Source organism: Schistocerca americana, chromosome 3, assembly GCF_021461395.2.
Source record: "Schistocerca americana isolate TAMUIC-IGC-003095 chromosome 3, iqSchAmer2.1, whole genome shotgun sequence".
In the NCBI taxonomy this organism is placed as follows: domain Eukaryota; kingdom Metazoa; phylum Arthropoda; class Insecta; order Orthoptera; family Acrididae; genus Schistocerca; species Schistocerca americana.
In genome coordinates, this window is record NC_060121.1 from 567565780 (window position 1) to 567592038 (window position 26259).

A 26259-nucleotide genomic window follows, 5' to 3' on the forward strand; every position below is an offset into this window, starting at 1 on the left:
AAATATATAGTTATGAATTTACAGTGAACCGCAAACTTCAAATTTTCTCTTGTGAAAAAGCTGACTTTTGGACAGACACCACTAGACAGCCTGTCCCCTACGGCTTCATCGTGGGCGGGGGGGGGGGGGGGGGGGGGGAGGGGGCTCTGACCCCAACGAATCCTAGAACGAGTGGCCAGCCACATCTATACGTTTGCTCCATCGCTTACCCTAACTAGTTGACTATTCTCTCACAGGTAGAGGTACCGCTTTTTTATGCACCTTATTTGTAATCTGTGATAATTCAGCGGCATTGCCTTCATCATCATCATCATCGAAGGTACAGCATCTGTGACACAATCGTTTCTATAGTTGCTCTGGGTACTACTGGGCCGGTACAAAGGTGGTCGGAACGTAGGAGCAGTGGATTGCCAAGACCCACTCTAAGTACAGACTACGGAGCGTTTCGCCTACAGCGCTGGGACGCGGCAGCCCGCTACACTTCTGTGTCTCGCAGTACGGTGCGTGCGCCAGGCTTTCCGACTGATTGGTGGACGCCGCTGGCCATCCGTTGCTACACTGCTCGCGGTATAAACAGTGCGTTGATTCATGTCCAGCTGTCACCAGCTGAAGACAATGATGTGTCTGTCTGCCGAAACAGCGAGTCTGCTTATTGTCTTTGGCGGCTTACATCCTCCAGTAAATTTCAGTCAACAAGCAACCAGTTCTGCTTTGTCGTGAGAGTTTGTTGTAAAAACTCCGTGCAACGGGGTATTTAGGTGATGTTGAAGTCTGCGATTTGTAGATTACGTAATTCTTTAGACAGTGAGAAAGAGAGCAGTTTTTGTCAACGACAACAGACGCAAAAATGTCGACAGTTTATGTTCCATAGGGTCTACATGCTCTGGAAACACACATCAGAAGGTCAATTCAATACATGTGAGAATGTTGTGATTTACAAAAAAATATCGAAAATAGAAGTTAAAAAAAGGATAAACGTCAAATAAACACCTTCTAATTAATAGCATTCTCCGATCGCTATAGGCGTAGACTACTAAGAACATATCGCAACCAAATAACGTATATACACGGAGGTGTCAAAAGGCATGGGATAGCGATATGCACACATACAGATGGCGGTAGTATCGAGTACACAAGGTGCAAAAGGGCAGGGCATTGGCGGAGCTGTGATTTGTACTCAAGTGACTCACGTTAAAAGGTTTCCGACATGTTTGCGGATGCACGACGAGAATTAACAGACGTTGAACGCGAAATGATAGCTGGAGCTAGAGGCATGCAACATTCCATTTCGGAAATCGATAGGGAATTTAGTATTTCGAGATCCAGTGTCAAAAGTGCGCGAGAATACCAAATTTCGGGCATCACCTCTCATCATGGGCAACGCAGTGGCTGATGGCCTTCACTTAACAGCCGAGAGAAGTGGCGTTTTCGTAGAGTTGTCAGTCCTAACACACAAGCAACAGTTAATGAAATAACCGCAGAAATCAGTGTGTGATGTATGAGAAATGGCTTCATAATGTTGAGGGCTGTGTTTACGTGGAATGGATTGGGTCCTTCGGTCCAACGGAACCGATTATTGACTGGAAATGTTTGTGTTAGGCTACGTGGAGACAATTTACAGCCATTGATGAACTTAATATTCTCAAACAACGATGAAATTTTTGTGGATGATAATGCACCATGTCACCAGACCACAGTTGTTGGCGATAGGTTTGAAGAACATTCTGGACAGTTCGAGCGCATGATTTGGCCACCCAAATTGCCCGACATGAATCGTATAGAACATTTGTAGGACGCAGTTGGGAAGTGAATTTGTGCACAAAATCGTGCACCGGCAAAACTTCCGCAATTATTATGAACGGCTGTAGAAGCAACGTGGCTCAGTATTTCTGCAGCGGACTTCCAACGACTTGCTGAGACCTTGCCACGTTGAGTTGCTGCACTACGCCGAACAAAACGATGTCCGACAGGGTATTAAGAGGCATCCCATGACTTCTGTCACCTTAGTGTATCATCTGTATAACATTGTATGTGGCCATTAATAGGACTAAACATTAGTTTCCACATGTAACACGTACAGAATAGCTTACAAGTATCGGAACGTAAGAGTCGCGGTGATGAGACGGAAGGTGTATTTATCACTGTACACTCGCGTTTGCGGGGACAGAATGGAATAATGAAATTTCACAAGTGCTTATACTTTGAAACATATGACATCGCAGCTACAGAACTGTCATGTAATTATGTTCTCGAAAGAACGGACACCATTGATGACCGTGCAGTTTCTCTAGAATGAAATGGCAATTAAATCGAAATCCTTAGCTGCCGACAGGTGTTGTTGATATACATCAATGGGGACAGCTGGAAATGTGTGCTCCGACCGGGACTCGAACCCGGTATCTCCTGCTGACTTGTCAGACGCTCTATCCATCTGAGCCACCGAGGGAACAGGATAGTGCGACTGCAGGGACTTACCCCTTGCACGCTTCACGTTAATTATCATTTCATTCTAGAGAAGCTACACGGTCATCAATGGTATCTGTTCTTTCGAGAACAGAAACCATCTTCATATAGTGAAAGGCTACCCAGCCATTGACCTCCTTCTGTGCGAATGCGCAATTTGCCCGAACTCTTACGGGACTCGTCAGCTTAATCTGGCGCGAGTAATGAGTGAATGGGCAAATATCTATTAGGAACACTACGAATGTAGGTTGTGGACAGTTGGGAATGCGTGCAAGGGATAAGTCCTCTGTGCCCTCGGTGGCTCAGATGGATAGAGCGTCTGCCATGTAAGCAGGAGATCCCGGGTTCGAGTCCCGGTTGGGGCACACATTTGCAGCTGTCTCCGTTGATGTATATCTACAACACCTGTCAGAAGCTAAGGGTTCCGATTTAATTATCATTTCATGTAATTGTTATATCTGTCAGATTACAGTTTCCAACGATATTGGTGTATGTCAGTCAATCTAGACAATATATAGGTAAGTAGCAATCCATGCTCGAAAATAATGTCACCAACATTGTACCGAAGGTCACTTGGTAGTTGCAGTTGAGCCGAAACACATTTTTAGTGAAAGGGAACGAAATGAAGATTAATGTTACTCAGCAACGAGTCCGGACACTCGTGATAAGTACGGAATAAATACGGTTCATGTACCATATATGCCGCGCGGGATTAGCCGAGCGGTCTAGAGCGATGCAGTCATGGACTGTGCGGCTGGTCCCGGCGGAGGTTCGAGTCCTCCCTCGGGCATGGGTGTGTGTGTTTGTCCTTAGGATAATTTAGGTTAAGTAGTGTGTAAGCTTAGGGACTGATGACCTTAGCAGTTAAGTCCCATAAGATTTCACACACATTTGAACATTTTCGTACCATGTATGGTTGTCAAGTATAACAACAATGGAACTAGACACATATTGAAGTAGCTATGTGTTGTTAGAAATATGCATGAATACGACACGGATTCTTTGTAGCGGAGGGAGGTGGCGAAGTGTTGAGTCATTGGACTCGCATTCTGGAGAGCAACGGTTCAAACTCCATACGGCCATCCAAGTTTAGGTTTTCCAAAGTTTCCTTAAGTCACCTCCGGCGAATACCGGGATGATTCCTCTGAAAAGGCACTGCCTATTTCTTTCCCCATCCAAGCTCTTGTTCCGTTTCTTATGACGTCGTCGCCTGCCAGACGTCACAAGGGGGAATGAGGCAAAGGCGACGAGTGCTACAAACTTGACGCAGTGCTCGCGGGAAATTTCGCTAACAGGTAGTACTTGGGTTCTGATTGGTTGCTGTAGTGAAAGCTAGAGGAAATTATCCCCCTATCTGCAAGCCAAACTGCTTATTTTCATTAAAAAAAAATAATACCCAAATTAATATTTAGCTCGAAATAGCATGGGAGACCCTTTCAAAGACATATGTATGTTGACATAATCAGGACATCATCTTTAGTCAACTTTAGATAAACAAATTACGCACGAAGGAGAGAGAAACCGCTTCATGAGTCATCATCGATGTAATGAATGATCGCCTGGTGAAGTATTTCTACCTAACAGTCAGTGCTAAGTCTGAGAGCATGGTGTTAGGGAGTGCGCGCTTAATCCTTGGATTCACGACAGTATGAGAACAAATACAGTTTTAAATTTTTCACAAAACTAACCTTCATTATAATAGTAAGCAACGAATACAAGAAGGAATTGTCAGAAAGTAAACAGTGAATTGTTTTAAGGTGATGATTTGACTTTGGCACCGATGGAACATACAGTTCTCAGCCACCCATCATTTCATGTGATACGTTTGAAAGCAAATTCGCGTTTTACTTAGGCACAATCCCACACCTCGTAACCTCCATGAACTCATAACGCCTGAAACAAGTAATAACGCCTAAAATATCTTGCAAAAATGACTCTAAAATTTAATAAGTTTTGTATCAAAACTACATACTGCCCCAGTGGTTTCTTTGCGAAACCATTCATAAAAGCTAAGTCGCAGACTCAAGGTTACATTACAATAATTTCAGGTGTACTACTTTCTCTGTCGGTGATGTTCAAAATGTAGCCACTATAAAAATAACTCATGTCACCATCTCCTACAATCCTATACCAAAAGCTCCATGCGTACTGTTGCTTCGAAAGCTATAAGTGACTGCTGCAATGCACTGTATTCGTGGTACTTCAGTGTACCACTAGATGGGTCTCTCTTGTAACAGAATCAGTGATTTAATGCTAAATGCACAGGCCCTTAAAGAAATGGTCGTTTCAGGCAGACACCACTGCCGCTTAAAGAGTTAAGCTCTGTTATCTGCAAGGATACCGAATGGTATTCTTAGTTCAGGAATATGTAATTGTTTTTTTGATGTATTGCTGATGTGTTCCTCGGTTAGAAAAATAGGATTGCATTTTGACTATTGATAATAACAGATGATTTTTCGAGTGAACAAGACAGGCATACGAATGATAACGAATGCTGCACTACAGCTTAGCGATTTTTTATGAACATACATTTAGACAAAATAGCAATTAACTGCCGACTTTACTACTTAGGTGAGGTTAAAGCTGTTTCACTCTAATTCGATAAAAGTCTCTCATCAAAAGCGACTGACTCAAGACCTGCGTGGTAATCCTGTGCTGGGACGACGACGTCGCATGAAGACGCCACGTTGGGGTAAATAAACATGCCCCTTACACGTGCTACTACTCCAGTACAAATGGAGACTGCTACGTGCCATCTGCGTTAAGAAGGGAAGGAAATGGCGCACTGCTTCTTAAACCACGTGCCACTTGCCAGCCACTTAATTTCAATGCCGGTGAAAAGGCGTGTTTGATTTCGCCGTACATGGCACACCTGTTGAGAAGGGGGGAACCGTTCGAGATGACGCCGTAACGGGAAGGCATATGATATACACCGGGCGAAGCAATGGCAGATAGAGAGAGCATTCCGCGCCAAAAGACGTCAGTTAGTACTGAACATAAGCCTTAATCAGAGAAATATGTAGTTCATGCGATGAGGCCCTGAGGAACGCGGCGATGTTATAAGACTACTTATCCGCTGTGGCGATCTGCAGCAAGTCCTCGTGGATTCCGTCTCTCCACTTTTTCTTTGCTGTACTTTGTGATCTTCTTCCGAGAGGAGTAAAATCCATGGATTTCAAATGCGGTCAATGTTGTCCATCCATGCGACGTGACGAGCCCGTGCAAGCGATTTGGTTCTCATCAGGCCTGCAATTTTTGGGCAGTTGTACATCCCCATGCAGATCAGGAGAAACAGCTGATAGCGCTGTCCGTAAGGGCGGAGAGGTTTGCATGTTGATACGACGCTGAGAGGCCTGTGGAAGCATAGCTGCTGGAAGGTTCTACCCGTCCGGACAGGTCTTGGTCGAAGGAGTATTTTCATAGTGGTCTGTACACCCAATCCGTACTCTTCATTCGTTCAGTTTTTTGAGGAAAATGATGATGAAACTAGATACTCGTAGGAAAACCAATTCATACTGGGGAAGATCACGGAAAGTTTGGCAACGGGAAACATTGTATTGGTAAGGGTATAAATGAATTACGGCAGTCGAAGATGTATGAAAACCCGGACCCGTCTTGGCATAAATAAGTCTTTACAAAAATTGACTGATTGCTGTATTTGTTAATGTAATCAAATCCACAGCCACGGAGCTCAACCATGAATAAATTAATGTAATGAAATGCTGATGAATTAATTCGATTTTCATGTAAAAAAGATAAAACGTTTGTTCATTAATCAAATAAAGTTATATTATACATAGAGGACCTTGTAGAACTCCGAGGCTGTTTTTCAGATAGTGATTCTTGATGGATGCAAGCAGCTATAAATACTTTTCAAAAAGCTTTATTTTACAACCACGACCGGCATCATAATATCATGTCTCATCTCCAGGTCGCTATACTTATTTCAACACGGCATTATGTTCGTCAGCATCGAGTCGTCCGCCACTGTACCGTATATGTCCTTGATTAGCGTCGACTTAGATGTGCGATAGCTGTACTCTAAAAATCTGTGCTTATTAACCTTCTTATGATTTGAATCTTTAAGTTAATTAGCTGTAAATTCACACAGTGGGGTAAATATGTTGCTTCGAAATTTTAGAAGCTATAATTTGCTCATCTGACTTGCGTAAGAGTTCAAATGGCTCTGAGCACTATGCGACTCAACTTCTGAGGTCATCAGTCGCCTAGAACTTAGAACTAATTAAACCTAACTAGCCTAAGGACATCACACACATCCATGCCCGAGGCAGGATTCGAACCTGCGACCGTAGCGGTCGCTCGGTTCCAGATGTAGCGCCTAGAGCCGCACGGCCACTCCGGCCGGCTGCGTAAGAGTAAAAGTAATTCAGTGATATGCAAATATACGTCTTAATTTACAGTACACTCTCTGACGGCCATTTCATTTTGCATCAAAAATCTACAGTCAATTACCATGTACTAAAAAAAAGAAAATTAAGTGTTTTTCTGTTATTAACTTGTAGCAGGCCAGCACATATTCTTTGCTTCTATTATATACGAAGGTTGTCCAGAAAGTAAGTTCAGATCGGTCGCGAAATGGAAGCCACTGGGAAAATACGGTAAAGCTTTGGACAGATGTGTTGGGCAGTGTCTTTAGTATGCCCGTTGATCGTGTCGCGTCGCTCTTTTCAGTTTTGAGTGAACAGTGAGCACGTAAATATGCGTAGGGAATAGCGTCTCCTGCCAAGTATGAGGGCCTGGTTTGAGATTTCGACTGTGTCATGCAGTCCACATAACACTACTGTCGAGCAGCTCCTTCTTCATGCCAATTCTCGGCCGCACACTGCAGGGCCAATGAAGACGCTCGTGCAGCGTTTCCGATGGGAAGTGTTTGATCACCCACAATACAGTCCATAATTGGCTCCCCCTGAGTCTTATGTCTGCTCACAAGACCTGCTGGCTACGAAGACAAAATTTTTCCACAGACAACGAGCTGCAGACCAGTGCAGATGACTGGCCGAAAGCACAGGCGGCTACTTTCTATGACGTATATTGGAAAGTTGATACAACACTACGAAAACACTCGAAGATGGAGGGTCGACTATGTTGCAAATAAAACGTGTCTGGTTTTCACTGTTGTTTCCATTTCGCAACCGATCGGAACTTACTTTCTGGACAACCCTCGTAGTAGAGGCTCATTGATTCCTCGGAAGTTAGTGGTAGCTTCGCATAGCGGATTATCTTTGCATTGTAAGCAAATACACGGAATGTACACTGAGGTGATAAGTCATGGGATACCTCCCAGTGTCGTGTCGGACCTCCTTTTGCCCGGCATAGTGCAGTAACTCGATGTATCATGGACTCAACAAGTCGCTGGAAGTCCCCTGTACAAAATGTTGAGCCACGCTGCGTCTATAGCCGTTCATAATTGCGAAAATGTTTCCAGTGCAGGATTCTGTGTACAAACTGACATCTCCATTATGTCCGATAAATATTTGATGGGTGGCCATACCACTCGCACGAATTGTCATAATGCTCTTCAAACCAATCGCAAACAATTTTGACCCGGTGACATGGCGCAAAGTCATCCATAAAAATTCCATCGTTGTCTGGGAAAATGAAATTCATGAATGGATGCAAATGATCTCAGAGTACCGAACGTAACAATTCCAGCCAATGATCGATTCAGTTATACCGGAGGACCCAGTCCCTTCCATGCAAACACAACCCACACCATTATGGAACCACCACCACCAGATTTCACAGTGCCTTGTTGACGACTTGAGTCCATGGTTTCGTGAGGTTTGCGCCACACTCGTTCCCTACCATCAGCTCTTACCAACTGAAATCGGGACTCATTTGACAAGGCCACGGTTTTCCAGTCGTTTAGGGTCGAAGCGATACGGTCACGGGCCCAGGAGAGGCGCTGCAGGCGATGTCGTGCTGTTAGTAAAAGCACTCGCGTCGGTCGTCTGCTGCCGTAGATTATTAACGCCAGATTTCGCCACACTTTCCTAGCGGCTATGTTCGTCGTACGTCCCACAATGATTTCTTCGGTTATTTCACGCAGTGTAGCATGTGTGTCTGCACTGACAACTCTACGCAAACGCCGCTGATCTCGGTCGTTAAGAAGATAGGTAATGCCTGAAATTTGGTATTCTCGACACTCTTTTCACACTGTGGATCTCGAGATATTAAATTACCTAACGATTCCGGAAATGGAATGTCCCATGCGTCCAGCTCCAACTACCATGCCGCGTCCAAAGTGTGTTATTTCCTGTCGTGCGGCCATAATGAGGTTGGAAACCTTGTGTACGCGACACTACGGCCTTCTGTATATGTGCAAATCGCGGTCCCACGACTTCTGTCACCTTAGCGTTAAGTAAGTATCTAAAACTGGAACTAAACTGATGTTTGTGAAGAGTTTATATGCCGGAGTTGTTTGTGTGATACAGTTGGATAGTTACTTAGTTATTCCATGGATCATTTTACACAATCGATCATAATGATGTGGAACGAGTATTTTACATCCACATAGTAAAATTATTTGCTCATATGATTACTTTCTGAATATTTCTTAGGTACTTTTTTTAGAAAACTAAAAAAATATATACAGATGTGGTTAGGAATTCTTGTACGGAGGAGTAGGAGTTGTCAAGGATAAACTTACTCAGTATGTTTGAAAATTTTACTTTGCTATTTGTCAGACATTTTATGTCACTGGGCAAGTGATCAAAAGTTTTTGTTGCAGCATTGTGCACTCCTTTTTGTGCAAAATACAACCTTAATGTGGAGTAATTAATGCAGTTTCTCCTCCTGGTTTTGTAATTATGAGCATCATTGTCCGCCTTGAACTGTAGTGTATTATTTACAACAAACTTCATGAGTAAATAAATATACTGTGAAGCAGTGGTAAGTATGCCCTAGACGTCTAAAAGATGCTCGTGGGTGAGTACCCCGGATTATTATTACAGCAGATTTCTGAGCGATGAGGACATCCTTTCCTAAAGATTCTATATGACATAATTGAATGAAAATATGCAAAACTTCTCAACTTACTAATTTGTCTCTTCCCCAAGATTTGCAGTTATCCGAAGTGCAGTTGTTGCTGAACTAATATGTTTTAGAAGTACCAAAAATTTTGATGTTGGCACCCTATTTATATTTCCTCGCCATGCGTTACGCGTAACATTGGTGTAGTTTCCCTACATGTGCAGAACTGAATATGTTACTTCTTTTTTAAAATTGAGGGTGAGACCATTCACAAAAAACCAATGATACTTTTAAGAACTTTGTTTACCATTCCTTTTGTTTCTATATGTATTGGATTGATTACGGTAGTAGAGTCATATGCAAGAACAACTAATTCTGACTGTTGTATATTAGAAGGAAGATCGTACATATATAAGGGAGAACAGTGAACCTAATATTCAGCCTTGGGAAACCTCATACGTGATTTCTGCCCGGTCAGTATATCGTTCCCGAAGTATATTGGTTGAGTTACGAAGTGTACATCCTCACAGAAATGCAGACGGAGGCAAACGAGAGAAAAAGACGTTCTCTAGAACAAATCTATTGTTAGTATATATAAGTGACTCATTTCATGTTACCAATTACTGTTCATTGGTGTATTTTTCTGCATTATTGAATTGCCGGCCGGAGTGGCCAAGCGGTTCTAGGCGCTACAGTCTGGAACCGCGCAACCGCTACCGTCGCAGGTTCGAATCCTGCCTCGGGCATGGATGTGTGTGATGTCCTTAGGTTAGTTAGGTTTAAGTAATTCTGAGTTCTAGGGGACTGATGACCTCAGAAGTTAAGTCACATAGTGCTCGGAACCATTTTGCATTATTGAATTCATCCATACAGAGGACAAAGTGGCGCCAACTAAGCATATATTCTTACGCAGTGCAAAAGCGGACGACTTGATGTTGACCAATGTAATTCTTGATGCTTTCCCGGGGATCTGTTCACATCTTGGATATTCGGGAATCCAGCCGAATGTTCGGGTCGTTGTCGCACGATATTTCAACAGCGTGCCTCGCTGTCTTCTTCAGGTGCTACCTGAGACTGGGGGTCGATCGAGTCCAGTATTTATGCCTGGAAGGAGCTGGGCGTTCCCTAATCGGTCCGCGCCGTGTGTTCCGTCTGTGGTCCGCGCCTGCCAGACGCGGCTTCAATGGACCCGTCCAGTCGCGGATGTTCCGACTGCCGTCCGCGCCCGATTTGTCCGTCCTCAACGGTTGTGGTCGTCATCTGAGGTGTGTCAGACTCGATCTGAGATGTTCGGTACTCTGTCTCATGACTGTTACTATGATTTCCACCAGTCTCAGGTAGCACCTGAAGAAGACAGCGAGGCACACTGTTGAAATATCGTGCGAGAACGACGCGAACATCCTGCTGGATTCCCGAATATCCAAGATGTCAATGTAATTTTGTGTTGAAAGAAATAAGTGCAGCCGTCTGAAGACGGGCAGTAAAACATAGCTTGTGGCAGCAATCCGTAAATGAAACGAAAATATTTCTATACCGATGTTAAGTCTCCAAAGAATGCAGCCCTGGAACCAGTTCCACGAGTGTTGCGGCTGTGTGTTGTCCAGGTGGCGGTGGCGGCGTGAAGTCGGAGACGCGGCGCGTGGCGGCGGAGGGCGTGTGGCAGGTGGTGTTCGCCGTCTTCCTGGCGTACGCGATGCTGCCGCTGCGCACCTGGGTGGCGGCGCTCTTCGGCGTCTCGCTGCCCGCCGTCCACATGGCCGTCGCCGGCGCGCTCGCCCGCGAGCTCTTCCCCAACCTCGCCTGGCAGCAGGTCAGTACTCATCTTGCCAGTGAGGGCCGCGTGTGGGTTTGGTAGGAGGTAAACTACAGGGTGACGCGGCGCTGTGGGATTCACATGTATCCGAGGCGCTTCGGAGTTACGACCGAGTCCCTTGGAAGACGGCACGGAAACTACCCAATCCGAGTAGAGGGCAACGGACGTTGTTCCGTAGAACGTGATTTGCTGTAACGTGAAAGCATCGTAGGCTCTGACTCGTCCAGGGTGCTGACACGAGTATCTTTCTTTCCGTTGGAAGAGAGACGTGATGCGGGGATGCTGCATGTTTGTCGTGGTTACTTTACAAAACTGTTATGTGGTATAATTCGCCACTGTAGCGGTAACAGCTGCGTGATACGCAGCAATTTATTTCAGTTTCTGCGTCTTTCACGTGCTTCTGCGAAGACGTGAGCTGTACATGTATATTTTACCGGTTAAGTTTTTGTCTCTACGTAAATCTTAGTGCGTAGCCTTGCATGAGACGGCCGTCAGAAGTGACGCGTCACGTGACAATATTTAAAACTCGTTTTAGTACACAGAGTATAGATTAAGTCAGTGCACCAGAGTTTACATGTTTATTTCCTGCCGTTGCTATTATGTAAGCGCGATTTCTAGTAACAAGTAATTTTGATACATCCATTTTCAGTAGAGAATTTTATTTCTGTTTTAAGAGCTTGCGGTCTCGGGCTACAATGAGAACGTTGTGGAGCAGATTTTAGTGTTTATTCTCCCATGTACACGTTGCGTACGTTACAACCCCAATAGCGCCGCAACCAGGTAACTGTCTCTCTTGCGAGGGTCTGTTAGCAGTCTAAGTTACTCCTGACTGCTTTGTTTGTATTGTCTGATATCCCATATCAATTTTTTACACAGTAGGATATGGGTAGAGATTGTACTTGTAGTGAGCGGACCCAGGAGAATTGTCTGCGCTCTTCAACAGCTGCAAGCAGCATTGGGTAAGGACGACAGCGTTCTGGCGACTGTTCAGATCTGCGGCAACATCAGGCCCCCGGTGACTAGACCAGAGGACCTTTGGTGTCGTTGGAATCCCCTCGTGACGTGGTTGTTGCTCTGTCTTCCGATGAGTACCATTTGACCATTCCGTCCTCACTCAAGAATGAGAGGTGGACAGTGGTTGGTCACTTGTCGCTGAGCGGAAGGCGGAAGAGGAACGGGCCGCGCAGCTGCCTTCTTAAGTCTTAGCAACATCTACGAGGTGCTACCCAGTGTTGATAATACGTCTGAGCCAGCACGGGATGCCTCTCCTTTAGGGTTAGCGGCCGGTTTTCCTGCCCAGCCCTGACAAGTGAGAGGGCGGATATACTAGTCTCCATCTGCGAAGTTCCCCTTAATAGATCAGAAGTGCTCTACACGCAGGTAGCATCTACAAGGATATAGGAGTACGTGTGGTGTTTACATGGGGATTTTTACAGAACAATGCCAAGTAACCTGCTGCTGTTCTAGGAGCAACTCGTCGTAGACCGCTGGAGCAACGAAGGGTATGTAGCGACTAGAAAATAACATAGGTCATTACTGTTTTCAAGAAGGGCCATGGAACGGATGCTCTTAATTATAGGCCTCTAACGTTGACGTCGATCCGCTGTAGAATTATGGAACATGTTTTTTACTGAAAAATTATGACTTTTTTGGAGAACGAAAATCTCCTCTACAAAAATCAAACATGTATTCGGTTAGCAGAGATAATACGAAGAATCTCAGCTCGCTCTGTTCCTCCACGAGATGCATAGCGCTGTAGACAACGGCGCTCAGATTGATGCGTGTTCCTTAAATTCATGAAGGCATTTGACACCGTCCAGCACTGCCGGTTAGAGAAAATAACATGACTTACCGAGTACCTGACCAAATTTGCGGTTGATTTCAAGACTTCCATGCAGGTGGTGAAGATAAATTTCGGAGTATCCCAGGAACGTACTGTCTACATTGCATATAAGTGGTCTAGTAGAAAGCGTCGGGAGCTCTTTAAGACTGTTCACAGATGATACGGCTATTTATAAGAAAGTAGCAACGCCAAAAGACAGTATCGATTTGCAGAATGAACTGCAGAGGGTTTATGGATGGTGCAGGTTCTGGAAGTTGACACTGAATATAAATAAATATACAAATGAAAAGAAATCCACTACTGTACAACTACTCTATTGATGACAATTTCTGGAAACAGGAGTTGCTACTCAGAGCGACTTTAAGTGGAATCACCACATAAAATAAATAGTAGGGGTAGGAGAAGGCAGACTGAGATTCATAGGAAGAATGTTAAGGAAATGTAAAGTGGCTTAAAAGGCTGTTTTTCGGCCGATTCTTGAGTATTGCTCTTCAAAATGGGATCCGTAGCAGGTAGGACGATAAAGAGAAGATCCAACGAAGAGTGGAGCGTATCGTCATGGGATCGTTTAATCGACGCGGGAGCGTTACAGAGATGCTCACCAAACTTCAGTGGCAGAAGTTTCAAGAGAAGCGTTGTGCATCATGGAGGGATTTACCTTCGAAATTTCGAGAAAGCTCTTTCCGGGCAGAGTGTGACAACATATTACTTCCTCCCACACACATCGCGCGAAATAACCAGAACGAGATAGTTCTAGATATTAGAGCTAATACAGAGGCTTATCGACAGCCATTCTTCCGACGCGCCATTCGCGAGTGGAACAGGATAGGTTTGGGGTGGGGGAAATCACTGCTACCAGAGATGGGTGGCTTGCAGAGCAGAATGTAGACGTAAGTGACACCTGGAAGAAATATTGTCCCTTGGGACTTATTACTGTCATATCCTTTGCTGAGTGAGTGTTGTGTCTGGATTTAGTGAAATGCACTCTTTAAAATAACAGTTGTTTATTACAAGAACCAAACAAAATACAATTTCTGAGAAAGGAATGACAACTCAACTTGAGAACAGTTGTGTCTTGAGGAGCAGGGAATATTAACGACGCATTCCAACGAAGATGAAAGCTCATAGGCAGTGTACTAGTAACGACACGGTGGCATGGGACGATGGCCTCGAGTGGCAGTCACAAAGAACACTGGTGCAAGCACAGCGTCTGACAAAGGCGGCACGGCACCTTGGCGGGCAGTGGAAGCGGTATGAGCAGGCGGGTTCCGTAGAGGAGACTCAAAGCGGCTTTTTGTTTCTCCGAGCTTGGGACGTATGTGGCTCTCCCTGGGCGGAGCCCCGACGTAAGTACTCGCCTACGGAAGGATATACGCGCAGTTTCACGTGACGGCGCGGACGTAAATTAGTGATAGCGACTGCAGCACTGTGTGCTGCGACTTAGAAGCCACGAAGTGGCGAGGCAGGGCCCCCGAACGCTGTGGCGGCTTCACTGTACATGTACCTTAGCAATTGTAACTACAAGCAACCTTCTAGGTGAGGCTGGGGCCATACCTAGCCTACGAAGCAGACACGTAAGTATGGTGGCCGAAAGTCGCAGGGGACAACCCTGAATACACCACACCACATCTGACGTATGCGCCTTTCACGTATCTTACGTAAAAACTGCAACTTCTCCGCATCAGCGGTTTTGTGATAATAATTCATAGCAGTGTCACACAGCAGAATAATTTTACTGTACGTGTTTAAATATTTTAAAAAGTTGTACCAGTGCGAGTTCAGAACGTAGAACGGTAGCTCTGGGCCGGTGTACCAGCTGGAATGTCAACAGTGTGTAACACCGATGTAACAGACCTCAGGGCATGAGGCGAGCTTTGCCACATGCCCTCAGAGCGAAAAGGTATAAGCTTAAACGTCGCAGTACTACGTAACAAGGCTCTGTGCAATTATACTACGTAGCTTCAGCGCCAAAGCGCCACTGCAGAGTCAAACATAGGCAGAAAGATATGAGCCCGATTACCTAGAATAATTACTAAGTTACAACAGTGAAGCAAGGAGCGCTGGCGGGACCGTTAAACGTTGGCAAATGCACTCCTATACCTAGAGCCATCACGTTGTGGGCACAGAATCAGTCCGTAAAAAAAAAAAAAAAAAAAAAAAAAAGATTTCGGAGCTGAAAGACATATTCAGTCATGCTGTTTTTCTGCCCGTGTCTCTACATCTAGTATTAAACTACGACAGGATGATGGATAATAGTCTGGCTTCTACCTGCTTGCTGACTTCAACACTGAGACGCAGCAACCTGATGCAGACCACTGAGTGGTCTGCTGCTACTGTATACTGGAACGTCGCGGATGAGAAGACTGATAGGCGGCCAACCCTCCAGCACTAGGGATCATCGCGGATGATCCGCAAACTGTCATCTGCACACCAACCAGGCGTGGCGCTTTCGCACAAGCCTGGCGGACTTGAGTATCTGATCCACCCTTGGATATCCAGGGCCTAGTCTTGACCCCAGGTGGCAGTCTCCACCTGAACACACTACAGGCTGTCTACGAGAGCACTGAAGTGGGAGCCGTACTTTGTCGCCAAACATCTGGGCAGGTGACGTGTTCTTTCCCCCTGCTGCCGCAGAGACAGCACACAGGCATGGCTCACTGGCCTGCGCCCCGACATCACATCTCGCTGGCAGGGCATCAGCGATTACGACCGGCCTCTGACTACCACCTTGAAGACATTTATAACTCTGTAAACTCAGAGCACTATAAATAAACGTTACTGCAGGTACGACTGATGCCACTGGACCTAAACTGGACCGCTCACTCACACTCCGTGCTCACCTGCCTCCTGTTCACAATTCTTTAATTAATGATTTCACATTCGCTACCATCAAGTCCTGTACACTCTGTAATAGATTGGTTGGTGAAATATTAGAATTGTACCTTCCAAACAGTGGCCATTAAGAGCTCACCAACGTTATTGTTTATATAATTCGGGGAACTTATCTGTTAATTGCCGTCCGTAAGTTCAGTCATTAATATTTCTCACCCTAATTGGACATCATCAGTCAAATTTCATAGTCTAATTCAGTTCGTCACATACAAAACACTGCACTCGCTACGCAATATTTAACACAGACTGTTTTATAGAAGACAGCAGCAAGGAGGGCATAACGTTTCTTTTTCGCTCTAGCATGGAATCTCCACACAAGAAAATTCGAAAATTTATCGAAGTATAACACGCGTGAGGCAGATCGTGGAGAGACATGGAGACAATGGCAAGTAGCACTCACGACTCCTTTTTCTGGCGGTCCACAGATGTGGATTTCGCGCATTGGTGCCGACAGGATTTAAATCACCCTGCTCTGACCAGTTCGTGACCACCCTTCTGATCATTAGAATTGATACTTGCATTCCCATTTGGGATGTTCCAGTCCTCAGATAATTTTTTGCTGACCGGGGGTCTTTTCCTGAAAGAACCCCTGTTAAAAGTATCACCGTACTTAACAAGATAAAACAAACAGAATTCTTTCAAAGACACGGTGCGAATTCCTGCTTTATCTGAGAGGTCTGTCCAGGTGTGGATTGTGGCTAAAATGTCAAAAGCCACAGCACATCGTTAACTTCTTGTCTGTACAATATACTGAAATTTGAGAGTTCTCAGTTCAAATAAAAGGTAGTTAATCTATACAGATTTTACCAAGCTCTGCATATCGCTAGAATTTACTGAATTTATTCATTTCAGATTGTATACACGGAAGAGAAAATCTATTTACAGAGTTTTTTTCATTAGATTGTGTATTCGTACCAACTTTAAACCTTGTATTTCACTTTCTCACCGGTCACAAAAAAGTACGGAAAAGACACAACTTCCAGAGCTCTTAACCGACCACCTCGAAATTTAGTCACAAGTTATTCTTCTTCATGTACCACGACTTAGTTATACAGAAGTAATATTAAAAATAGTTATTAGTTTAATAACAATAATGGCGTGTGACGAGGGCCTCCCGTCGGGTAGACCGCTCGCCTGGTGCAAGTCTTTCGATTTGACGCCACTTCGGCGACTTAGGCGTCGATGGGGATGAAATGATGATGATTAGGACAACACAACACCCAGCCGGGAATCGAACCCGGGCCCTTAGGATTGACAGTCCGTCGCGCTGACCACTCAGCTACCGGGGGCGGACCAGTTATTAGTGTGAAATGATTACGTATAAGCACAGTAACGTCTTGCACATATCCTAGGCGCGGACAGTAGTAGGGAACATCTGCTCTCGTAACCACAACCGTTTAGCGTTGCGGACCGAAACCAGAATGCCATAATAATATTGGAAAGTAAGTTCAGGAAGGCCACACTTGCTTCCCTCCAACGTGGTAACTGCTGGGGCAGTCTTTTTAGGGCGCGGACCCTGAATGGTAAAAACCAGTATTCAGATTCACTTCTGGGGCACACGAAGTAGCCCCTTGGCGGAATGCATAGTAATTACCTGTACAATTGATGTAACTGGTATTTGGTACCGTTCCTAGGGCAACAGGCGTTTCCAAGATACAGGTAAAGCTCAAGCGTTCTTGGCAGTTGCTCGTCAAATGTGGTGAGATACCAAGACGAGTTGTAATGCGTTTGTTGGGAGTGAAGGCTAAGAACTGAGGGAACCTGGGTATGACCAAGCATAGCCTGATGAGCCTGACAGAAAGTGAACTCGACGGTGGGCAGGTCCGGCCAACTGAACTCTGCAGTCTTGTATGAGTCTACGAACTATAGAGTTCGACGCACGGATAACTGTGCGGACACTGAAGCTCAGTGACGTCGATGCAGTGGGCCTTGACTGAGCTACCGCTACCACCACGTTAGTTCTACCTGGGCATCAGCCACAGGCGCACACTCGTCGATCAGTGGCTAATTGCGCTCCTCCAGTTGGAGGGTCCGACCCCTTCTTAGTGCTACTTTACCGTGCGCTAGAGCCAGTTGTCGTCGTGTAACGCTGCTGGAAGATGCAGAGCAAGGCTAACGTTTGCACCAACAATACGTGTATATTGATTACGAACAACAGATCTGCTTTGTAGTTGGTACAACCCACTCTCCAGCTCTTACCATTTGACCGGCACCATTTCTCACACTTACCTCTCGGGGACGGGGTGTCAAATTCCCGTTCTCCACCTACCTGACCCACCGTGTCACCGAGTATTTCCATCACTTTTCACGGATGTACGGATTATTCGTTAAAAAAAATATCCGAATGAGCTACGACAAATAGTTTTAATCGTTATCTGGAAATGTAAAATCACGCATCTTATTTACTTTTCGTATGCAGGTAAATGCCTGCAGTAATTGTGCTTGTTCACATTGCTGCGCTACACTGTCGTAGCCCGACCCTAGAGCAGCCAAAATAAAATGGCGCAGCCGTTTGATAAAGTGAAGCATCGTGCGGCAATTCGTTTTCGACAGCAGCGGAAATGTTGCAGCTGTGTCAGGCCAATCTAGATGGCTTCTTTAAATGTCTGGATCGTCCTGAAGCAACTGCAATATTTCGCTGCTGTCAAAAAACGAATTGCCGCGCGATGCTCCACTTTATCAAACAGCTGCACCATTTTATTTTGGCTGCTCTAGGGTCGGGCTTCGATACCATGGCGCGGCCATGTGAACAAGCGCCAGTACTGCAGGGATTTACCAGCGTAAGAACAGTAATTAAATTGCTTAATTTTACATTTCGAAGTCATAATTAAAACAACGTCATCTCGTAGTTGTCTAACAATCTCACAATGGACTCACTAACTCTAACAAGACGAAATATATATAGTTCTAAGTGACTGATGGCCTCAGATGTTAAGTCCCATAGTGCTCAGAGCCATTTACTGTGGGCCGTGTGCAGTCAAGTCCACTTAAAATGTGAAGCCTGCAATACATTCCGGATGTTCTAATTTTCTTTCCTGTACTCTTTTTTGCTTCATAAATTCAACAATAGCGAGATTTAAATCGAAAATCGTTCCAGTCGTGGCCCTTGACTTAACCAACATAATTTGCTGATGTGTATGAAGTCGCCGTACTCTTCATACATTTCCATTGAAAACTGTTGCAACTGAAAATGGAATAATGCTTGCGACTTCAGAAATTTTGCTATTCTTACCACAGATTTCATCAAGTGCTCCATGCCTGCAAATTTAACCTAAGAGTGCTTCTTGATATAGAGAACAATGAATCCCCTCTGTCATCATTGCAGATTTTTACTGTTTCATTGTCATCTAAAAGTTTAAATTCTTTCTGCGTGGTACTACAGTGTCGTTTCGTAGCAAATAAGCAGTACTCGTCGCTTACACGTATTGAGAATTCTCATCCCCTTATTCTGTCATTTCCATCTATTTTTGTGCAAACAGCCGCTGGACCTTGAACGTCCTTCATATCAAGAACAAATAGCGAAGGATAAACAGCGTTGACACCACAACTCTGCAGAGCTCACACAGTTGTGCCGAATGAAAAATGCCGCACCGTAATGCTCTATGAAATGAAATGTCATGTGTTCCGGTATACTTACGAGAAGGCCTGAGCAAAGCCGAGCGACAGGCCTTCCTTGGCCCAACAGGCCTTCCTTGGCCCACACATGCTGCACGCGTGAAGATTGGCATGCCATGACCAGCTCTGTTCTACGTCTTCCTATAATCCTCTTCCTCTAGATTGGTAAAGTATGGTCAGACATACGATTCTCCCTGCACTCATTCCTTGTAGATGATGTTACCATAATGTTTTACTTTCTTCAGTCTTTTCATTAAGATTATAAATACACTCCTGGAAATTGAAATAAGAACACCGTGAATTCATTGTCCCAGGAAGGGGAAACTTTATTGACACATTCCTGGGGTCAGATACATCACATGATCACACTGACAGAACCACAGGCACATAGACACAGGCAACAGAGCATGCACAATGTCGGCACTAGTACAGTGTATATCCACCTTTCGCAGCAATGCAGGCTGCTATTCTCGCATGGAGACGATCGTAGAGATGCTGGATGTAGTCCTGTGGAACGGCTTGCCATGCCATTTCCACCTGGCGCCTCAGTTGGACCAGCGTTCGTGCTGGACGTGCAGACCGCGTGAGACGACGCTTCATCCAGTCCCAAACATGCTCAATGGGGGACAGATCCGGAGATATTGCTGGCCAGGGTAGTTGACTTACACCTTCTAGAGCACGTTGGGTGGCACGGGATACATGCGGACGTGCATTGTCCTGTTGGAACAGCAAGTTCCCTTGCCGGTCTAGGAATGGTAGAACGATGGGTTCGATGACGGTTTTGATGTACCGTGCACTATTCAGTGTCCCCTCGACGATCACCAGTGGTGTACGGCCAGTGTAGGAGATCGCTCCTCACACCATGATGCCGGGTGTTGGCCCTGTGTGCCTCGGTCGTATGCAGTCCTGATTGTGGCGCTCACCTGTACGGCGCCAAACACGCGTACGACCATCATTGGCACCAAGGCAGAAGCGACTCTCATCGCTGAAGACGACACGTCTCCATTCGTCCCTCCATTCACGCCTGTCGCGACACCACTGGAGGCGGGCTGCACGATGTTGGGGCGTGAGCGGAAGACGGCCTAACGGTGTGCGGGACCGTAGCCCAGCTTCATGGAGACGGTTGCGAATGGTCCTCGCCGATACCCCAGGAGCAACAGTGTCCCTAATTTGCTGGGAAGTGGCGGTGCGGTCCTCTACGGCACTGCGTAGGATCCTACGGTCTTGGCGTGCATCCGTGCGTCGCTGCGGTCCGGTCCCTGGTCGACGGGCACGTGCACCTTCCGCCGACCACTGGCGACAACATCGATGTACTGTGGAGACCTCACGCCCCACGTATTGAGCAATTCGGCGGTACGTCCACCCGGCCTCCCGCATGCCCACTATACGCCCTCGCTCAAAGTCCGTCAACTGCACATACGGTTCACGTCCACGCTGTCGCGGCATGCTACCAGTGTTAAAGACTGCGATGGAGCTCCGTATGCCACGGCAAACTGGCTGACACTGACGGCGGCGGTGCACAAATGCTGCGCAGCTAGCGCCATTCGACGGCCAACACCGCGGTTCCTGGTGTGTCCGCTGTGCCGTGCGTGTGATCATTGCTTGTACAGCCCTCTCGCAGTGTCCGGAGCAAGTATGGTGGGTCTGACACACCGGTGTCAATGTGTTCTTTTTTCCATTTCCAGGAGTGTATTTAATTCGTTCCTAATATCTTCGTTTCTTATATGTTCTTCACTGGCAATAACTCTCATCTTCCTAAGAAATCTAATTTCTGCAGCTTGTAGTGTATTCTGTTTGAATGAATACAGAAAATGAGATAAATTTTAATTTAAGCATATGACTACACAGTTTTTATTTTCGTGTCTATCGTCCGATTTTACGTGAGCACGTCTTTTACAATTCTTTTCATGATCTGTGTTACCTGTTAGCGACGCATGAAAATTTGTCCCACACCGGGACTCGTACCCAATTTTCCTCATATCGTAAGCGGTCGCCTTAACAGTGTCGGCTATGGTGAGCCGAAGTATTGATGTATTTTGTTTACCGTTTTTTCAGCTTTCAACACCATCAGACTTCACTGTTTATCGTCGTTAAATAAGGTACCAGATTCTCGAACATGGCTGGAAAGATATTACACATGGAGGCTAATGTGCAAACGCAGAGTGAATGCTATCTTTGACATGGCAATGGGTACGCAGTTGAAAATGTTAAGAGTTACGCAGTGAGTAAATGTAAAAGGAACCAACCCTAAGAACATTAAGAATAAACATCAACAACTATAAGTGTATCGGTGGGTGTGCGTGTCTGTGTGTGGTGGGGAGGGGTTGCAAACGCGCACGTGAACATTGAGGTGGAAGAGGACAGCGTTAGTAAAGAATAATTACAATCGGCGGATGAGAAGAGATACGTGTGGTAATTCAACCTAATAGCATGTATAACAATTTAAATTTAACTAATGATCTCAACAAAATAAAATTAACAGAAGGCCAGAGTATTGAAGAATAGCTTGAAGAACACAGAATTGACTATTGCATAAGGAAACAGATAATCTAAAGTTTATAGCAGGGGCACGAAGAATTTTTTCTTAGTATAGGGAAGGTGTGGAAGAAACGGAGTACATAGACAATCAGATCAGTATAGAATAAATAGATACAGGAAAAATGAAGGAATGGAGTGGAACAGACAGCGTGAGAAGAAACGGAGAAATGTGGGGCTTACGTGAAGTTTTAACGGGAAATTGTGAGCTGTGTTTCCTCGTTCAATGTTAAATCAGGACTGTGGATCAGATGTTTGATTTCCAGGGCTTCCAGCAGGTTGAGTATTTTAGCTTTGTGTGGTAGGTGGAGGACATGGGACTGGCTGGTAGCTTTGGCAGCAACTCAGTTCTTGCTCAGCAAGAATGTAGTCACAGTTCCGTAACCTCCAGGTACGTTCATGTTCATTCCATGTAGCTTTCATATCATTAACTGCTTGACCGATACAATATAAAACTTATCATAGAACCAGTGATGTTAAATTACCATATTTGGCCAGTACGTGGGTCTTCGAGTGTTGCTCACAAGCAATATATCCTCCTCTGTGACGACCTCGACGGAGTCCAGCGTTCACCCTGCAGCCCTGGCAGAACTTACCGGAGGTGCGAACGCACCCCCGCCCCCTTCCCAACCGTAAACTACCTTTCGGCAATTTTGTCCATAGATTTAGAAATTTCGTAAATAGATTTAATACAAAAATCAGGATTACTGAATAATGTTACAGGCAGCAGTTGTCATGTACAGGCGCCTTCGTTTTATTTGTGCCTTGAAAATGACGAAGGTGTTCACCTGTCGAGAACTTTACCCTACTGCATTCCCTTGAGTTATGTAAACATTCAGTACTTCGAGAGAAGCTCAAGTTTCAGGAGAAACGTACCTGCTACAGCGACTAGTAAATTACATATTCCCTCCATCTTTTCGCTTGCTTCCTCCACCGTCGCTGCTCACCAGCCTTGAGTAGATAGAATTCGGGAAAAGTCTGAAGCCCGTAGTCAGGTAGCACGTTTGGTTCAACAACCGGTCACTGATCTTTGATATTCTACAATACTTTAGCGAAGCAACAACTCCATTGTTGAACCCGAACGAACTGTGTAAACGACTGCTATGTGAACCAAGAGCACTGTTACCACATAAGCGATAGAAGTCTGTTCAGTAGTTGACGTTCGTTTACCGTGCTGCTGCAGCGAAATGACATTGTAGAAATGTCACTGTGTCAACAGCTCGCACGTTTGCAGTCGCGGGTCGTCGGAAAGGCTCCCACTCGTAAGGAGAAGGTGAGAACATGTGGGGTAAGAGAACTCGCATACCTCTGCCGGTTAATTCTTAAACCGTCTTTCCTTGATGTTCCTTTGCTGTAGTTTTTTGCGCCGCCTACGTACCTGCGGTCTAGGCGGGGGCGTATTTGCCACGCCCTCGGCACTGCCGTTGGGGCCGGCAGTCAGTTAAAGTCTTGTAAAAACCCTGCAAGCCAAAAATCGGTTAAAAAAAGGTAATACTTTAGAACATCCTCCAAGTTGTGCTTTTCTTTTATAATCAGAATACTCCCAGTTCCGATTCTTTACAGAATCGAACCCCGAGGTATAAATTTCATATCTACCGAACTATGTGGTGTACAGTGATATAATTCAATTTTGCAACTACTTTCGGTGGTATATGTGGACAGTGCCTGCAAAATGTGTTGCGAGTGGAGTTAGTAGTAAATAAGTAATAAATTCTTCTTGACTGACGTCGCGGTCTCTGCGTGAACAGTGAAACTGTGGTTAACAGTAATTTATTTATTTATTTTTTCCATGCATTACTTTGTGGACGATGTCAGCGGCTTAAAGTTCGCTAAAGGTTTGAAATTGTAAAGTTTGTTGGAAGTCGCTAAGAGCTGTGATACTCAAATACTGGGTTAATAGAACATGGGTAATTAGCGTGCCGTAAGTCATTTTGACTCACAACGTATTACACAGTTTCCAACTGTAATATCTAACGTATTGTGTTAAACCTTTAGCTTAAGGCTATAGCCCTTCATCAGTAGATTATGAGAGCGTTTTAAATTATTAAATTCAGTCCATAACACTGTGAAGCTGAAAATTGTGCCCCGCGTTATCCGGGTAGTAAGATGGATTCCATGTAGTTCTTATTGATGTATCGCTAAGCATTAAATACAGAGTGGTTATAATTAAACTTTCGCTATTACAGCCAATGTAGGCCGAAAACTATTTATCTTATCGGAACCCAACTTTATAGGAATGACGATCAGACAGTGCGCTGCAGGATTTGCGGTGTTAGTAATATTAGTGTCATGATTTTCGCTAGGCGCCGGTACTGGTACGGCGACGAAGGGCTGAAAAAGAAGCATGATAGTTCATTACAGTTGCAGACAGTGAACATGGCTCTGAAGAAGATAAGCACGGCTCCACTCGTAAAGCTGTTTTATCACAACAGGAATAGTGCTGCTGCTCTTCGGTAGTATCCACGCCTTAAAGGGATGCGGAGAGGTTCTCTTTCCGCAACTGGGTCGAAGAACGTGATTCCAAAGTTGGAATGAAATGGCGGTTTGGGAACTGCTCCTGTGGGTGGTCGACGGCCAAATGCGCCACAAACTGTTGACGTTACTGTTGCCGTAGCTGAGAATGCTGGCTGTAGTGGGCTATCTTCAAGCAGCGTACGAGCTGTGTCACGACAGCAGAAAATTCCACCGGTCGAAAAGTGCTGCAAATAATCTCTAATGTGGTTGCAGGCTTTCATGGATGCGGATGGTCGTCACGTTGAGCAACGTTTCTAACCTGGAACCTAAACATGGTGCTAAAGTAACAACTGTTACCATGTCATGTGGAAATTAAAATTTGTTTCTTTCAGTGGTTTAGTCGTTTTCTCTCTTCCGCATGTTCTTACAAATGTTTCCACAAAGTTTCATTGTCCTACGACCAGTCGTTTTGCCAAGAAGCAAAGGTTTAATTATATTTGCCCTTTAGTTACAGTTTGTGATCGCTATATTAACGTTGAATTGCCCTGTGTTGTGTTGAGATGATGGTCTTTGCCTAGGGATGGCGGCTATCGCTGAAACAACTGGTTTTCGTTTAGATCGGTTTACTTCAGCGCCAGTTTAACCAGACTGTTAAAACCACTCAAAATAAGACTTCTGAATTAACAGACTTTCGATTTTTCTTCCTATTATTTGCTGCAGGAAACATAGAAACCGAAAAAGATTGGACAGTTTTGACTCCATCAGTTTCATTATACATAGAATCCAAATATTAAAAGAAATACGCAAATAAGTCGTCCTCCGTTTCACCGTTAGTTGCTTTTTTCGAACACTGTTAAGCGGGTGTATACTACAAGAAATCACCAGTTTTGAAACTCTGCTCAAAAGTCATCTTGTAATCCAGTATCATACCACTATTTCTTCATTATGAGTAGCTAGTGCTAAAGAGTGAAAACTGAAGTTGAAGAACTCTGTTAGTCATGTTAATTCATTCGCTTCCAAGGGCTACAAGCAGATAAAGGCGCATCACGTAGACACAGGCAGCACGTCAGCCATTTTGTTTTTATTGTAAACTATGAATGAATTGTTAAGTTTTAAGTTTTCTCCTTGTCTGACATCACAAGTTCGGGCTCCTCCCATTTTTTATCGGTTAAAGCAAATGGAGCATTGTACTTCATTGAATCCGTACTTCGTAAAATACTTTTAGACTGTGAATGGTGCCGTTGTGTACCACTGTATATAAATGATGTGCACGGACGACAGCGAGAAACTACGGTACTGAACAGACGGGGTAAGCCTTCCACACTGTATGTACGCGCGTGCCAACTAATGGGCCACGCCACACGGTGACAGGTACAGTAGTGTCTCAGCAGTGCTGTACCAGTTATTGCGACACTGTCTGTTGCTCGTTTCTGTCGGCACTGTTATAAAAATAGCACTGTTCGATCTCCCTATTTTCTGTAACAGCGCAGTATTTCAAACCAATGGAAATTCTACGAATAAAAATTACTCTTTTTTTTTTTTTAAAAAAAAATAAAAACCAAAACATTAAGCGCTGCTGCTATGTCTAGTTCATATTTCGTTTTTTTCCCCCTGTTATTTATTGTTAAGAAATAAAAAACTCTTGTTTTAA

General features: G+C 44.9%; 1 protein-coding gene and 1 non-coding gene across 5 annotated transcripts in view; both read left to right on the forward strand.

The window, feature by feature from the left end:
• The window catches only part of LOC124605803 (Ca(2+)/calmodulin-responsive adenylate cyclase), a 353810-nt gene that overhangs the window by 12827 nt on the left and 314724 nt on the right, over positions 1-26259 (forward strand). For 3 of the 4 annotated variants that reach the window (XM_047137704.1, XM_047137702.1, XM_047137703.1), the window contains exon 1: positions 11145-11266. In XM_047137704.1, the coding sequence (XP_046993660.1) occupies positions 11150-11266 (117 nt within the window). In that variant the 5' untranslated portion in view covers positions 11145-11149. Of the gene's footprint in view, positions 1-11060; positions 11267-26259 lie in introns of those variants that run through there. The other variant, XM_047137705.1, reaches the window with a different exon arrangement.
• Positions 2754-2828, forward strand: Trnat-ugu. The gene has a single exon. It is a non-coding gene; the product is annotated as a tRNA-Thr (tRNA).